This window comes from Syngnathus scovelli, chromosome 9 (assembly GCF_024217435.2).
Source record: "Syngnathus scovelli strain Florida chromosome 9, RoL_Ssco_1.2, whole genome shotgun sequence".
In the NCBI taxonomy this organism is placed as follows: Eukaryota; Metazoa; Chordata; class Actinopteri; order Syngnathiformes; family Syngnathidae; genus Syngnathus; species Syngnathus scovelli.
The window spans coordinates 3,097,476-3,114,814 of record NC_090855.1 but is presented as its reverse complement, the minus strand read 5'-3'; the positions used below and the strand labels follow the sequence as shown (position 1 = coordinate 3,114,814).

At 41.2% G+C, this 17,339-nt stretch overlaps 2 protein-coding genes across 5 annotated transcripts in view; one reads left to right on the top strand and one right to left on the bottom strand.

Moving 5' to 3' along the window:
- Positions 1-17,339, top strand: part of adam22 (ADAM metallopeptidase domain 22) — a 30,203-nt gene that overhangs the window by 8,388 nt on the left and 4,476 nt on the right. For all 4 annotated transcript variants that reach the window (XM_049730807.1, XM_049730805.1, XM_049730804.1 and 1 more), the window contains exons 4-25: positions 1,456-1,522; positions 2,947-3,029; positions 4,637-4,706; positions 10,800-10,860; positions 10,934-11,010; positions 11,320-11,394; positions 11,677-11,748; positions 12,407-12,573; positions 12,673-12,757; positions 12,875-12,965; positions 13,166-13,217; positions 14,492-14,591; positions 14,735-14,806; positions 14,882-14,974; positions 15,046-15,126; positions 15,201-15,251; positions 15,727-15,790; positions 15,869-15,974; positions 16,044-16,163; positions 16,231-16,399; positions 16,461-16,572; positions 17,056-17,146. In XM_049730807.1, the coding sequence (XP_049586764.1) occupies positions 1,456-1,522; positions 2,947-3,029; positions 4,637-4,706; positions 10,800-10,860; positions 10,934-11,010; positions 11,320-11,394; positions 11,677-11,748; positions 12,407-12,573; positions 12,673-12,757; positions 12,875-12,965; positions 13,166-13,217; positions 14,492-14,591; positions 14,735-14,806; positions 14,882-14,974; positions 15,046-15,126; positions 15,201-15,251; positions 15,727-15,790; positions 15,869-15,974; positions 16,044-16,163; positions 16,231-16,399; positions 16,461-16,572; positions 17,056-17,146 (1,959 nt within the window). The remainder of the gene's footprint in view (positions 1-1,455; positions 1,523-2,946; positions 3,030-4,636; positions 4,707-10,799; positions 10,861-10,933; positions 11,011-11,319; positions 11,395-11,676; positions 11,749-12,406; positions 12,574-12,672; positions 12,758-12,874; positions 12,966-13,165; positions 13,218-14,491; positions 14,592-14,734; positions 14,807-14,881; positions 14,975-15,045; positions 15,127-15,200; positions 15,252-15,726; positions 15,791-15,868; positions 15,975-16,043; positions 16,164-16,230; positions 16,400-16,460; positions 16,573-17,055; positions 17,147-17,339) is intronic.
- On the bottom strand, positions 8,077-10,232 carry cldn12 (claudin 12). Its single transcript, XM_049730992.2, has 3 exons — positions 10,075-10,232; positions 9,120-9,381; positions 8,077-9,048 (listed from the first exon to the last, which is right to left on the bottom strand). The coding sequence occupies exons 2-3, from the start codon at positions 9,336-9,338 to the stop codon at positions 8,206-8,208; spliced, it is 1,062 nt and encodes a 353-aa protein (XP_049586949.1). The 5' UTR covers positions 9,339-9,381; positions 10,075-10,232; the 3' UTR covers positions 8,077-8,205.

The window sequence follows — 17,339 nt, the reverse complement described above, 5'->3', positions numbered from 1 at the left end:
GAAGATTTAATGTTATGGGGGGTGAGGCCGCCGAGTGTGAACAAGGGCTTGAGTTTTGTTTCTTTGTCTAGTAAATTATTTAAATCCTCCACGAATGAAATCTGCAATGTGTTATCGGGCCCCCTCCATCAGTCTGCGATTGCAATGTCGCGCTCCCTCTTGCTCCCCCCCTCCCCCTGGGCAGTCTCAGCGTGGAGGATAAAGATCACAAGCTGTGAATCTTAAACACACATCCCAGCAGAACAAAGGCTAACAACTCGCCTTTGACCCCGCAGAGCATGTCTTCATCACAGTCGGGGTCACACGTGAAACTTCGTCCAATTCTGACTTTAATGTGCATCATCGTGATGGCGCGTTTTTTTCCCAAAAGTACCTTGAAGCGGTGCATGATGGGATATCGGTTAGAGCCCCGAGGTCTGTATTGGCACCCCCTCTCGTTAACATTCGCCGCTTCTTTATCCCCCCCGTGATAGCCATTCCTCCATCTTTCCATTTTATCGCCCGCCTCTCCTGTGCTTTTATTACCCGACGCAACCATTAGTCTTTTGAAGGAGTCTTATTTCCTTCGTTGTTGTAAGGCAGAAAACTACTCATGCACCTTGGCTCTGATACTTTTGCTATATCGATGTCTTTGTCGAATATCCCTGAAGTGGTACAATTTAGAGTTGAATCACTTTTTTTCCAGAAAAAAAAAAAATGCCTGAGGTCAAACTAAACTTCACGTCAGCTAACATTGTGAGACAGCTGTAGAATTGATTTAAAAATTCTGCTCAATAAATCACGGAATGCTTTGAGGCCAGAATACATTAAGGAAATGCTAATTGAATATAAACTCAGGAGAGTTCTGCAGACTCGGGTCAATTAGTGGAGCACAAGCAAACATGGTGGAGCGACATTTAAGTGTTATGCCGCACAAGGATGGAGCAAGTTGCAAAAGTGAGCCTATGCAGCATAATGCTGATTAACACTTTATGGCTTTGTCTCAGGTGGTGTGTGTGTGTGTGTGTGTGTGTGTGTGTGTGTGTGTGTGTGTGTATTTCCTCTGGGATACTTACTGTTGAGAAAGCATACACACATGTGCACAAGCTAACACACACACACTAATTTCACAGTCTTCATCTTGCTTACCCTCTCAATTTATTTCCTCTTCCCTTCCTCTTCTGCCAGTGTGGCCTTTTTTTTTTTTCCGCAACCTTTATTCGTCCTCCGATACAATGTTAAACACGCACACACTTGCAGACACACGCACACACGTTTGTTTAATTGTGTTTGCGGTCTGGAAATAGCCTCACGTCTCCTCAGTGGTCATAATTAGCCGAGCCTATGCTTTGAAATGCGCAGACAGAATACGATTGTTCCAGAAAATTCACTAGAGAGGGAGACTCGAATGATAATCGCATATTTTGTGACATTATGTGACTTTTTTTTTTTTTTTCTTGGTCTTTTCTCTTCCAGTGATCTGCTGTCTTCAGAATACGTGGAGAAGCATTTGTCAGCGAAAGGGAAGACGGTCGTCACTGCTGTAAGATTCTGCAAATCATTCTTTTTTTTTCTTCTACACTATTCCAACTAAGATTAAGTATTATTGTCATATCCCAAAATATGCACTTAAACATAAAATGATACTAACATAAGTATGCCTGCACTGATGTCCGCCAATATTGTCCATCTATACTTTTAAAAATGCTGCAATACTACAACACCGATACCATTTCAATCAGACATTGATGACGACGCTTTTAGCTCACTGAAAATGATGCTGCTCAATACGAATGCTTGGCAATAGCGACGGCTCAATTTCTGTCTGGATTGTGTCAGCGTGTACATTATTAGCCCTTGCCCCACCTCAATGGAACGCGGCCATAATCGATTATATTTAATTAGCCTCCGCGTTTACCCTGCAGCTACGCGTCAAAACAAATGAAAAGGTCACATTTGACATTTTGTTATCAACGTGTCTCCAGGATGCCACTTCACAACATTTTATATGTGCTGACTTGTATTACTATAAATAGTCTATAGATGGCTAGATCAGTAAAAAAAAATATATATATATATGCTCGAATCACTGAAGGACTGCCGCTTCCTCACTGGCCACTATTTAGGAATGTGGTGTCGGACACAAGATTTGAATGTCCTAGCATGTCCAGCATGCTTTTAATGGCGTAAACCAGGCGGGCGTACTGCGGTGCGCTGCGTCGCTATGCGCTGCATCACGGCGGTAATTGATCCTGATAAAAGCTGAGTTTCCTAGGGGAGTCAGTTCGCTCGGCTTCCTGCCTTACTAATAGCTGTTAGGCAGCGAGGAAGCAAGCAGGAAGAGCACTTAGACCATGTACACTTTCTTCTTCTGCAAAAATGAACGTGTTTACTTGCAGGGAAGCAAGAGAAGGTTGGAAGTAAAGGCGGAGAAGATGCGTTCAAGTTGGGAGGGGTGATGAGACACCGAGACAAGTCAAGATTCAAGAATCTTGAATCTTGAGTCGTGCTTCAAACGGACTAACTAATACAAATTTATAATTATCAGTAATAATAATAATCATATATTATATTATTTATTATTATTAAATAGCATATAAATAGAATTATAAATATAAAATAAAAATATGTAAATAAAAATTAAATATAACTGTAGTGATTAAAATAATAATAATAGTGCTTCAAACTGAATAACTAATAAGAATGTATAATTATCAATAATAATATATTTTTATAATATTATTATTAAATGTAGAATATACATATAATTATAAATATAAAATAAAAATATGTAAATTAAAATTAAATATAATTATAGCGATTAAAATAATACTAATTTAAACTGACTGTTATATAGAAAAATAACCAATTCGATATGACCTGATTGCGATTAGGCCCGCATCGAAGGTATCGTTGATATGAAATATATTTCGGGACAAATGTGTAATCCCGTGTTTCTGTTCACAGGGAGGAGAGCACTGCTACTACCAGGGGAAAGTCCGAGACATTCCTCACTCCTTCGCCGCCCTCTCCACTTGTCATGGCCTACAGTAAGTACATCAAATATTACGCTTACACACTGAGTCAGATTCCCATCTAGCAATGACATCAATGCTGATTCAATCGAGACGTCATCTGCTTTTTTTTAATATTTGAAATTAGGCAGGTAGTACAAATCAGCTACAGTCGGGAAAATTAGATTGAGAAACATTTAACAACAATATTAATATATTTTTTGCCAGGTCTCAATAAACACTTGAAACCTGGATGTGTGTATAAATTTCCAGCAAAAAAATGTTCATTGATGTGACTCATTACAAGTGTGAGGAGATTTCATATTGAAAGCTGCATTTTAATTCATGTTTAGTCATCACGTCTGGACAATTGCAGATTGAATAACTCATCGCTACACAGAAAAATTAACATGTTCTGATTTCATTAAATCATTCGCATCCATTTGTTTTTCTGACATTGAGGACGTTTCGAGTACATTTTCAACCGTTAGCTAACTCATCAATGCCCGTCAGAAAAAATCTTGTGTGCAAATTCGGACCTCTTTAATATTCACATTCTTCAAAGTTCTCACCCTAGCAAATCATATATTGGATTTCATTCCATTTGTCTTTTTTAATTATTTCTGCGCATTCCAATCTAATTGCTACACCGTTTATTTGTGTGTCAGACATCTTGGTGTACTTCCCATAAACCGTCTCAGGTATTTACCGTAATATACGTACATCCTGCACACACACACAACACACACACACGAGAGAAACTTAAACCCGCGCCGCAATAATAGATCTCAACTGCATACAGACAGATAATGCTCTCCAACTTCAGCAGTCATCTCAGATGAAAATCGTTCAAGTTTGTTTCCAGCGTGCCAATACACATCGCAAAACTATCATATGTCAGATTCATCTGCTTACTGTGCAATAAATTAGCTACCATAGCAAAATGTGCACAAAAGTAGCCTTGAGGAAAAAGTTGGATTGAAAATTTCAGATTTTCAAACATCCTACTTGACCTGCAAGGCCATTTGGGTTGCATTTAATGCTTTTTCTTAAGCTCCAGTGTTTATTCGCCTGTCCCACAACTGCCAATCACTGCCAGGCACTTTTTGGCAGTGAGTCAAGTGTTGTGTTTACACAAACTTTGCCACGTCACGCTCCACGTGTGCGATTTACGTACATTGTTTTGAAATTGCCTCAAATGTCCTTTAGAAATGTCGTTTAGAAATTCCTTAAATAACTCCATATTTAATTGAATTGAGTGAATAATGTGGATTTAGCTAGCTAAATGCTAAATACTAGATCGCTTTTAGTCCCCGTTTCAACACTTTGAGGATTAAAAGGCAATAGTCCGATTACGCGCACGGGTTCAACCTTCCCGACTTTGCGGCTTTTGACACAGGCAATCTCCTAAAAGCTCGAGATAAAGTTAATTAACGGACATGGCGCGGTCACTTCGTGTACTCGTGGGCTTTACAGCAAAGACCTTCAACACAGCTGAGAAATTCATTTATGACTTTTTAAAAAGAGTGCTCCTTTTAGTGACCCTATGTCAATTATTTGATTTCAATTTTTTTTTTTTAATCATTGAATCTGGATTTTCAACTAGATAATAAACTGCTTTTTATTCCTTCGCTCTTTTTCAGCGGGATGTTTTTTGACGGGAATCACACGTATCTGATTGAACCTGGAGGAGCTAGCGACGGCGGTAACCACGTAAGTGTCATGTCTTCACATCACGTATTGATTGAATAATTCGTCCTGGGACGGAGGGATTGAATGGGATTACGGGATTTCAAACTGCGCTCAGATATTGTCTGGAGAGGATCGTGAGACAAAAGTCACTTACATATGTGAGGCTTTGCCAATCTTCTAGCAAACTCTGGACAAAGCAATGCTCTCAGTTACAAAGGGGCCTTCCGCTAATTAGATAATAACGATTAAAGGCATTATGGTCGAAAGGAGAGGACGGATTTGAGATTGCCTCCAGACGCCCGGAGACTCACATTCTCCGTGTGTGTCTGCTCTAATTAAAATATCTGGGAGATGTAGTAAGTCGTTTTGCTGTTCATAAGCAAAAAGGAGACGAGAGAAAAAAAAAGGAAAAGAACTTTGGCTTGTCCGTATTAGCCCTTATGACAGATTTAATGGCTGTACCACAAAACGCTCAAGGTCGGACGATAAATGGCCGCAAATGAGACGCAGCGGAAGGGCAAGCGGAGGTGAATGTGATGTTCAAAAAGATGTAGTTGTCCATCTGTTTGTCAGCTGGCACATTTTGTTCTATTTTATGGAGGATGACAAACAGATGGGAGGTACCATTCTAATTTTTTGGGGGGGCTGACACCTCTGTGACTCAAATAGTCAATTAGTAAATTAGACTACCAGTTCCTCTGAGGTTTGATTTGTTTTTAGAACTGCGTGAATGCCCTCTAGGGCCCTGTTTTAGTTTCAACACACCCCGCTCTAAAATCTTCCGAGCCTTCTTTTCTCTTCACGTCGTTCGAGTCACGCGTCACTTTCCGTCAGTATCATCGATGCACCGTTAACTCGACGGCTGTGACGTGCTTTAAAGTCAAAGTGGAAATCACAGCAGGAGGAGGCGTGGCGGCCATATTGCAAATCCATCTGCCTGGTGTTTTTTTTCCCCTCCTTTCGTCTGCCGCCGTGGCAGAAACGTCCACAAAATGCTGCCGGCGTCAATTTATACGGAGAATTAAAATTGCCGACGTCTAACGTTGACATGCTTGCGCACCGTTAAAGTACATTAGCCAGCACTTAAGCAGCAGGTGCATATTGTCAGGTGTTCCCACGGGTGGGCGGGCGCACACTGTGAGGGAAGAGAGCGTTGGCACGCACAAGCACAAAATACCATATGCTCGGAGGTTTTTCGACAACTCTGCTTGCTCAACTGTGCCTCGGAGAACATTTCAGCACAACTTGCAGCTGGTCAGCTGAAATAGGCAAAATGATGAGAAGGCTAGATGTTCTTTGACTTGGGTTTTTATTCAGGTTTCTTCAGGTTTCAGCTATTTAGGGTCACATTTTAATTTTGTTGCCTTCAAAAGTTGTATTTTGTCTTTAAATGAAGCGGTTTGGATAATGGAGTGATGGATTTTGCCTTTAAATGTTTTATGATGCAGATTGAGTTACCCTGTGTTTGAAATGCGCATTGACAATGTATCCTGCCCCCTAGTGGTCAATGCGAGCACACCAGGAAGAGCCGCACAATGTCCATTGAATTGATTAAAGCAAAAAATGTAGCAAATTAATTTATAATTCATAATAATTTAGCTATAGCTGCCTGTTTTTATGATGCACAATCTTATAAAGGCCTAATTTTCATTTTGTGGCAGAGGGCTAGAACAGATTGCTTGCGTTTCCATTAATTTCAACAGAGAAAGATTCCAGTCACGGTAGTTTTGTTATAATTCGATTATTTTTTTCTTGTGAGTATCCATTATTACTTGCAATGTTGAAAGGCTACATTTGTTGTAAATTGTGAGGTGACAAAGCACATCATGTGACCCAAGCAGGCTGGATGTGGGGGATGGACATTTTTCACATGCTGTTACCATGGTGGATTTTTTTTTTTTGGGAGGGGGATGATGCTGGCAGGTTGTGACTAAGAGGGGGGTACTTGCTTGATGTGCCAACTAGGTTTATTTTTTAGCCGATTGGATGATAATATTGAGGGGGAGGTCTCCTGTGGTTCTGCTCATTCGGGCTGCATGTTTACACTCGGTTGCATTGTATTCACCGGCCAGCCAGCCGGCCGTCTGCATCTTCAGCAAGATGCCGTCTCCCATGGCAACCTAAGCCCCGCCCCCTGTTTCTTTCTCGCCCAACAACATATGAAAAGCCATCTGTGTTTTGAGATTTAATCCCCAACCATTGCCCACACGCTGCGTACGTGCTTCTCGTCGACTAAGACAAAGAAGACCGTGGTCAGCCCGCATTTGTTGCACTTTAAATCATTTAAAAATCATCGGCCAATGAAAATTTAAAAGAAAAGCCGATATCAAAGAAGCATAGTTGTGCTGCAGGCTGCTTCATTGAACATTCTCACTTCACTTAAAAAAATGAGACGAAACATCAAGGAGCGAAAAGCTGCATTTTAAGTAAGAGCTTCATCGCCGATGTTGCTTTCCCTCGAGACGGATTGATTCTTATCAGATCGTAGAGCGGCTTTCATTATTGTCAGCTCGAGAGGGCAAAACAATGTTTGATTGACAGTCATGTACACCCATCGGACAATTCATTGGGGATGCCGAGCAGTTAAATGAAATCCATTCAACATAGCGGAACAATTTTTTTTATTGACACGGCTAGACATTATTGGAATTTGTTGTGATGTAAATTCAATTGAGCATTTTGTCCCCTCAAAGTAACCAAATTAGAAATAGCTTTCAGTATGATGTTCTCCCAACATAAGTTACTTTCAGCGCTTTTGAATCATATAGGTGTATTGTATTGTGGCCACTAGTGTTAATACAACCCCTCCTAATTTAGAATTCTACAAATTAAGACTGCATGGAATGAAAGTAAGAGACACAACTTAATTGCAATAACAGTTTGTGTTTAATAGGAAAAAAAATGAGTCGAAAAAAAATATTTCATTCAGTGTGTAACAAAATAAAATGTCAAAAATGCTATACTTGGGTCACTATAACAATATATAACATGTTTCGGAATGTTTAGAACTTCAAGCTTCTCCATCCATACAGTTAAATTCAGATTAGCGTTCACACAGACACACATTATAAAACACAAAAAGGAACATTGGCACAGTAGATACACGTTAGTACTCACAATTAGTGCATTTTTTTTCTTCAACATCACATGAACTGTGGATTCATGTTACAAATTAGTCTATGCTAAGTATTTTAGTAGTGATGACAAGCAATTTAAGTCTTCCACATTCGATGTAACAGCAGTTGGCATACAGTGTTTGTTCGATAGAATTGTGACAAAAAGTGGAACCTCCAAAGTTCTGTGAAAATGTTTAAGTAAAATCGACATTGTGATGTGATAGAACACAATTTTCAAATTGCAAAGGCTAAATTCCCATCTCATTTTCCTTCATATAAAATACATCCAGCAAGCTCGACTGGCCCTCACTTTTTTAATCAGCCCCTTAAGAAAGTGGTAATATTAATTTAAGGGGAACCTCTCAAAGAGTAATGACATTGATTTAATCTGCAAGGACGTTTTTTTACTGCGTCACGACGGGAATGTCGATCTCGATGGCGGACATCCGCGAGCGGGTGGAGTAGCGGCGGCCGGCGTAGCTAGCTGCGTAACCCTGAGATGGCGCGTAGCTCTGAGACGGCGCGTAGCTCTGTGACGGCGCGTAGCTCTGTGACGGCGCGTAGCTCTGTGACGGCGCGTAGCTGTAGGCCTGGGTCGCGCCCACCTCTGACCCGTAACCATCAGGAGCCGAAATCTGAGACACGTACACCTGCGCCGGCGCAGGGGCAGCCACGCTTTGAATGTAGCCCTGCGCGGGAACGTAACGCTGCGTGTCGATCACCGTGGGAGGATAGGCCTGAGGCGGCAAGGTCTGGGGAGCGTAAATCGGAGACGGCGGTAATCCATTAGCCGTGAGCAGCTGGGTGGATGCCGAGGAGGGCATATTGGAAAGGGGCAACCAGAAGGGCGAGGGCAGCTTCTTACACATGCAGTACCACATGAACATGAGTAAGGCGGCTAGTATCAACCCCCCGGAGCAGCCGATGGACACGTACGGCGCAAAGCCATCTGTGAAAATATTGGCGTATCTCCTGTTGAGCTCCTTGGTGCCGAACAGGAACCAAATGGAGGGCGGGATGGCGACGGCGCCGCCCAGGAAAAGAAACGCGCCCGCCACCAGGTGACAGCCGGCGCTGTTCACCAAGAAGCGGATGCTCTTGATGTCCGGTTCGGGCTTGTCGGAGCAGCAGCAGGTTTTACACATGCCGGCCATGCACAGCAGTAGGGCCACGGAGCCGAAAGCCAAAGCCGCCGGCACGCAGAACTGAAGCAGCCTCAGGTCCAGCTGGTCCACTTTGGAGTACCACTGCAAACCAAAGAGGCCTATTTAGCATTTTGGCTGCTGGATTTACAAACTGGTAACTCCAGCAAGCGTACCTCTGCGTCATAGAAGTAACATCCCGAATATCCGTCCTGCTTGACGCACTTTGTCCACAGCCCGTCGTACACGCTGATGTTCTTGGCGTTGCGATTGAAGGTGACCAGTCGGGTTACGCGCCATTGAGGAACCAACGCCGCCACGGCCAAGCCGGCCACTGACACAAAAGCGATGATGAAGGCAAAGGCGTTGGTGGCGTGGATGTTCCGGCACGACATTGTGGTTGGATTTTGGGAGGTGCTGCAGCCGAGGAAAAAGGGCCTGTTGAAGAAATATGCTCCAGTTATATTTTTCATTTATTCTATTTCCTGCCACATTGTTAGTGCATGTCAATGAGGCACGCTTACAAAACTAAAAACGCCACAGGAATAAACTTTTATTAATTTATCCAATTAACTCATCCCCTCACCTTATGGGAAAATAACAGTAATGAAGTGAGCCAGAGGCTGACCTATCTTTTTGCCCCCCTTCTTGTATTTCTATACACTGCAGTGTAGTTGACCTAATATCAACAGCTCCCGAGACAATGCTCTCATTTCATTAGCAAACAGTGACAGGGGTTCTGCGGGCGGGCGGGCGGAGGCTGCTGGGAAAGTGCACCAGGACCCACTGAACAAAACACAATCGATTTCGCTTAAATCGAGGTCTGTCATTTTACTTTTACAGCGAGCACAAGACGCTGTGTGGGCTACATTGATTTTCCACTTGATATTCACTTCACGCAAATAGGTTATTTAAATTGCAATGAATTTAAAATAAAAAAATAAACCGCTTAAAGTATGACTAAATAAGTGATCTTATTTTAAAAACTTGTTTTCCTGATCTCGAACGCGACTCTGAGTCCGGCTGTTTGCTAACAAGTTAGCACCGCTGCAACCTGTTGAGTCTTCAACTCTCTGAACATCTTTGATGCTAACCACGGTCGCGATCGACTTTCAACGACTCGGTTCGTACCTTATTTTCCAAGAGCTAGGTAGTGTTTACGTCGAAAGTTGCCGTATGTCACATTGGGTCATTCTTTTTTTCCAGCAATGCAAATCGGAGTGTCCGATTGAAATATATTAGCTAGCATTAGCATAAGAGGCGTAAACAGGAAATAGTTGGGTGGAGTTTCCCCAACTGTTGTCTCGCAGGAGGATGACTAAGATTACGTCATCACACTGCACACAAAAAGAAAGGTACGATATACTTAGTTTTATTATTGGGTGTTTTGTATCCTGAAATGTTGTAATTGACATTTCAATTAGGTGGGAATTTGACTTATGTTACTGTTGTTAATTTTACTTAGTTTCTTGTATAAAGCCACCATGTAAAAAATTCAATATAAAAGGAACTCAATAAAAACAGTTTATTCGCGCACAATAGGCACAGACTGGAGATAAAGAGCCACCTAATTGACTCAATTTCAAGTTGTTAAATTGATTCAAGGCCATTAGAGTCCTGTAAAAAGACTACTTAAAAAAAAAAGCCAATATATGTTCACCTTGGCTTGAAACAGATTTATTGTTCTCATTAATTGTGCTATTTCCAGGCTATTCCTCTTCATACTTGTGATTACAATTCTTTTCTTTCATTTGAGCAAAAGTTAAGTTATTTTACTGACAATAAATATGACGACAAAGTATCCCAGTGTCTCATAGTTTTGAGATTTGAATTTAAGATCTTTTTTTTGTCTTCAGAGTGATGTCCACTTGGTATACAAAAATGGAGGACCAGATGGACTTCATGACCTCCTCAACGGTAAGATTGAATGCGAATAATAAATGAGTCATTGATTTTAAATATGACCACTGGTATCAATGACCTCCTTTAGGTAACCTTCCTGAGCCGCCCTTCCCCAGTCCAACATTTCCTGGGTCACGACTTGTCCACAGGAGAAAGAAGAGACAGGTATAAAGAAATTTAGCTTGTTAGTTAGCCAGTGTCCCCACTTGTGTGGTTTTTGTTCACAAAACTAAAAGGAGAAGAGTTTCCTCCCACTCAGCAGCTCTTCACATTCCTCCACTTCCTCCCCATAAAATATTTACGTTGTGCGTCATCATCATCATTTCTCAGATACCCTAAAAACCCCTCTCATCTGTTTTTATTTTTGGGGGGGACAAACTTTATCTATGGTAGCAAAGAAACCTTTCATCACTTGCGACTTGATTTGTTGTTGCCAAGCTTCACATGATATTTTGTAAACAATGTTATTTTCAGGTATCACACATGACACGGAGTGTGGAAGATGAGATCAAATACATCGAGTTGATGGTGATCAATGACCATTTAATGGTAAGTATTGGAATATGTACATGCTTGCTTGGTTTCTAATTTTACTTCGTTTTATGTGTATATTTTTTTTAAATACATAGCAATATATGAAATATGAAAATAATCTCATGGAATTTTCTCATTGCAATCAATTAATCTGAAATATTAAAATCAAGCCTAAGGATCCTTTTTGGGAAAAAAATAAAAAAATAGCAAACTACATTTAGATTGATATATTTTCAAATGAAGTTGCACAAGATGATGTTTTCCATTCATGTGTTTCTTCTTCTTCTCCCTTTCCAGTACAAGAAGCATCGCCTCTCCGTGGGCCACACCAATAACTATGCTAAGTCAGTGGTCAATATGGCTGACATGGTAAGAACTGTATTGATCCTCTCGGGCAAAGCTCACCACAAGCACTTCCTGCTATCGGCACTGAGCAAGCATCACGCTGATTTCTAATTTAAACAAGCCCACTCCCTCCGCGAGCATGAATGTCATTCATTTCCGTACTTCGCTATGGAAACGCGACCGGCCGAAAGCCGATCGCCTCTTGAAGTTCAGCCGGGAAAGGTCGAGCTTTTTTGTCTCGCCCTTGAAAAAGCTCATATGAAGTTGCCATTGATTTCCATGCGAGAGTTGAATTTCTTTCCACGGCTCCAATCGCAGCTGTGTCAAGTCATAAAAGTGCAGACAGCCATCGCAAGCATTTGAGCTGGCCTGCAATGCAGCTCTTAGAAACAAAGGAAACCTCAGCTCAACTGTTATGAAACAGACTTAATCGTGCGTCATCATATTTTGCCCCTCGGACGACTAGGAAACTGAAACGACCCCTAACTGGGGAGAAAGAAAAAAAATTCCCCATTGCTGATCTAAATTTTCATTTCTATCTTGCATGAATATTAGGAGTGAGATAAATTATTTTCATGTCTCCTTTTGATTTGTAGGGTCCTCCAGGAGAAAAAAAAAAATTTGCATACCTCACTGAAACCATTTAAATGACTGATGAAATCATCTCCTTTGATTTGTCCAGATTTTCAAGGAACAACTCAATACCCGCATTGTGCTGGTCGCCATGGAAACGTGGTCCACTGATAACAAATTCAACATTGACGACGACCCCATGGTGACCCTGAGGGAATTTATGAAGTACCGCAAGGATTTCATCATGGAGCGATGCGACTCTGTACACTTATTCTCGTGAGTGGCGTTGAATATTTCACTGTGTTTGGACAATGACATTTTTTTACAGTGTTTACTTTTTAGAGACTTGTTTTTATTCAATTTGTCTATTATCAGAGGGAACCGTTTTCACAGCAGCTGGGGGGGAGCTTCCTACATGGGAGGAGTTTGCTCCCTCACCAAAGGGGGCGGTGTCAATGAGGTAAGCTAAGTGCATCTGATGGCATGTTTATTTCTCGGAGCATCCTAATCGTGACCGCTGGATTTATGATGTCCAGACTAATCCAATATTTTTGTTGTTGTACTCTCCCTTTATCAGTATGGAAAAACAGATGAGATGGCCATAACGCTGGCTCAGTCCCTGGGGCAGAACATTGGCATCTTCTCGGATAAGAAGAGGATCCTTAATGGTACCTTGTCCTATTTAAATCGATTCTTTAAAACCCTGATATATATTGTCGTGCAACCACAATTTCTTCATTAATTTTTCTCTAATTCAAGATATGGAGCTTTTTTTTTTTAAATAGATCTGATCTGAAATGATAATAAATGATGATTTTTTTTAAATAAATGAATAAATCATGATTTTTTTTAATGTCTTTTTCTTCAGGAGAGTGCAAGTGTGACGATCGTTGGTCAGGCTGCATCATGGATGATGTTGGGTAGGTAAAAATGTTCTGGAAGACATTAACTGAAAGTCAAAAAAGAAAATATTGCAACGGGAGCAGTCATTTCATACCGCAGAATGTCTGCAGTTATAAAAGCCACCACTAGGCGGCAGCCCATGATTACATTTTAAAGTCTCGCAGTTAGTTCGCCACCAAAACATGTAATTGTGTGTCATTGTGATTCTGTGTTGTGCGTTGATGTCAATACTCCCTCTTAAATACTTGTTGCGCTTTTCCTTTATCCCAAATGGGACAGCAGGTGAGCAGAAACCTGACTAGAACATTGCTTATGCTCTTCTGACCCCAAAGCCTTGGCAAAATGGTTGTCAGCCATCACAAGCAAACGTCTCCGTTTGTTCAAATGATGTGAACAAATACAGTCTGATGTTCCTTTTTGTCAATACCGACTGTATTTGGCATCAGCTCATTGAACAATAACACTCATCTATATAATTCTAGTCTCCATCCAGTGGACACTTCATTAGGGATACCTAATAAGATGCAGATGATCTTCCTGCAAAACAATTCAGTTTGTGAATAATGCTGACACAAAAAGCATTCAACCAAAAACCATTTTAGCTTGTTCAGGTGTACCTAATGTCGTGGCCCGACTTTATATGTAGGTAATTTCACTTTGGTCTTTTCATTATCCATTTCTTGTCCATGTGTAAGTCGATTGATACTGTCTGCAATGTCAGTCACGTGACTTCTACTGTCTCTCTACTCAAATCAACTCAGTGGTATTTCAGACACTTCAATGTATTCAATAAGCGAGCTCCGCCATGTTCATGGACGCCATCTTCTTTTGACTCCGCAGCGCCTGCATGTCTGAACAGCCTAACTTCTTCCTCTCAGTATTCTGTTTTCACAGGTTTATCTCCTATGTGTGGATGAGTATGCATCTATATATGAGATAGAATGAAAAGTAGCAATATTTTATATTTCCAACATGATTTGTAAATACAAGAAGCATTACAGTTATTCTATAGCGGCTATGGATTCGATAAAAGTAAATAATAACGTACTTGAGATTGTCCCAGTGCTGCAGGATTTTATTGATACCATTCTTGGGAGTAAACCGCATAAGATGAATCATACAAATTATACAATAACTGTCCAAGTTGCAGTTTTGCACATCCATTAAGCTTCATTACTCTGACAAACTACCGCTAGTTGTGTAACAGTGTAGAAAGGAGCTCCAATATTTCTCAAACAAATGGGTGACATTTATGGTACGGGCCTGTTTATGCTGTGGTTGTGCCAAACAGTTTCTACCTGCCCAAGAGGTTCTCCGACTGCAACGTGGAGGAATACTACAACTTCCTCAACAGTGGAGGAGGAACCTGTTTGTTCAACAAGCCCCTCAAAGTATGTCTCCGACACAGTACATTATTTCCCACGACTCAGATTTAAATTAAAATCGTAGATGCAAATGTTTCAACCTTGGAGGTCATTTTTATTTATTTATTGTTTATTCATTTAAATATTTTTTTATTCTGTTTAATCTTCAGCTTCTGGACCCTCCTGAATGTGGTAATGGCTTTGTGGAGTCCGGGGAGGAATGCGATTGTGGCAGCCCAGCGGTGAGTTTTCATCAGCCACATAGGACCACACAATTCCTAAAAAAAATGGTAACCCAAAAAATTCTTTTGTAACAGGAGTGTGCAAGAGAGGGCGAGAACTGCTGTAAAAAGTGCACGCTGACACAAGGCTCGAAATGTAGCGACGGACTCTGCTGCAATAATTGCCAGGTTGGAAACAAGTCACTGTCCACCTTTTCTTTCGTTCGCTCTACATCATGATGTCATTCATGCTCGCACAGATGGAATTCTTGGGGGTCGTGTGCCGAGACGCGGTGAATGACTGCGACATTCCTGAAAATTGCACGGGAAATTCCAGCCAGGTAAGCATAATTGAGAAATCAAGCTGCTAAAAATGGCGAAGGGATCTTTATGGAGGCGTGTCTCGTTTTTGCAGTGTCCACCAAATTTGCACAAGATGGATGGCTACACGTGCGAAAAAGACCAGGTGAGATGGTCTTATCAAATCTTGACTCTTTTGAATCCAGGCTAAAATACATGGAGAGAAAAACAATACAATAAAATAATTAAATTATTATTTTTTTTAATTTTTATTTTTTTAAATTAATAATAATTTTAAATAGTAATTATCACGTCCTATCATATCTTGACTGTTTTGAATCAAGGGTAAAACTCATGGAGAAAAAAAATAATAAAATAGAATAATATAAATAATGATAATGATTTAAAAAAATATTCAAATAAAGTAAATAAAAAAAATTGTAAAAATAAAATAAAAACTTGCTCTATGAACTAATTAACTAATTAATACAAACTGAATTTGATAAACAAAAATCAAAATGAAATTAAAAAAACAAACTCATTATAAGAAAAAAATCCAAGTCTATTTCAACGCCGTTTTAAATATTTGTGAATAAAAAAAATAAATAAAAAATATATACAATAATTTTCTTCTTCTTTAGGGCCGCTGCTTTAACGGGAGATGCAAAACCAAAGACAAACAGTGCAAGTACATTTGGGGAGAGAGTAAGTCTCATACAATATCCTTGTCTTGGTTCATAAATCATTTTTCACCTACCACATGTAATGCGCTCTCCCATCCAGAGGCAACTGCAGCTGATAAGTTCTGTTACGAGAAGCTCAACATCGAAGGCACCGAGAAGGGCAACTGTGGGCGGGACAAAGACACGTGGATCCAGTGTAACAAGCAGTACGTTTTCTCTGCGTCTGACGCTTCCTTCCTTCCACATGTGTACTTATTCATACTTTCACGTTCCAGGGACGTTCACTGCGGTTACCTGCTGTGCTCCAACATCTCTCCTGCTCCACGACTGGGAGAGCTTCAGGGAGGCCTGACTTCCTTCTCCGTAGCAAGACATAGCGCCTCTCTGGACTGCAGGTCCGCCATCCAACTTCGGAATCGAACCTAACCAGCGAATTGACGCCGTTTGTGTTTGCCGTGTCAGCGGTGCTCACGTGCTGATCGACGGAGACACCGACTTGGGCTACGTGGAAGACGGCACCGCCTGCGGGACGGACCGCATCTGCTTCAACCACAAATGTCTCCCCATCCAGCAGTTCAACTTCAGCATCTGCCCCGGGACCACCGACAAAAGCGTCTGCTCGGGACACGGGGTACAAAGCGAATATTCACGTTATGGGAAGATGTTGTGTTATTGATTATGTTGTGGCGCAGGTGTGCAGCAATAAGCTGAAGTGTGTGTGTTACCTGGGCTGGGCCGGAGACGACTGCAACTCCACGTCGCCTCTCAGCTATCTTGTGGTGGGACCCACAGCGTCTGTTTCAGGTAGCGCTCATCCTTCTAGTTATTAAATTGCCGACTATTCTCCTCCCATCCACATTTGACTTTGATTTCCTCAGAGAAAATTTCATTTCTAATCTGTTGCTCTGTTTGAATAGTTCATGATTTTGTTTAATGTCCATCGCCATTCATTTCTTTGTTTTGCTTCTTTTTTTTTTTTTTCGCACACATTCTTTGTTGACAGGCTGATGACTTTGGCGGAGTGACTTGAGGTTAGATTTTTATTGCTTGAAATTTCCTCCTCCTTCTTCCTCCTTCCATCCCAAATTCAAATTAATTGAATGGACACGAGGAGGTTTTTTTTTTTTTTCTTCCTCGAATGAGAACCCTACGACTCGAAAAAGTGGTAACCCTTGTCCCTCTTTTTCTCCGCTGACACTCTCCCTGCCTGTTGTGCGCTTTTTGTTGGTCTTCGAATTTTTCAAAACTACCAAAAACAATAACACAAACGTGTCCCTTGTGCGACAGGCATCAGCAGTACCAACATCATCATCAGCGCCATCGTCGGCTCCATCCTCTTCCTCGCCCTCATCCTGGCTGTGACGGCCTGGTGCTACAAGTGAGTGACAAAAATGTTTGCTTTTAACAAGTGCCACATTATAAGACATTTTTTTTGTCTGTCAACACTTCGGCAAGATATGTTACTGTCTCTTTAAAATCATAATGGCGGTACACGGTATGATATGCTTTGGCAACCACTGGTGTTCCTAATAATGTGACCGGTGAGCCTACGTGCACTGATGGAGATGATG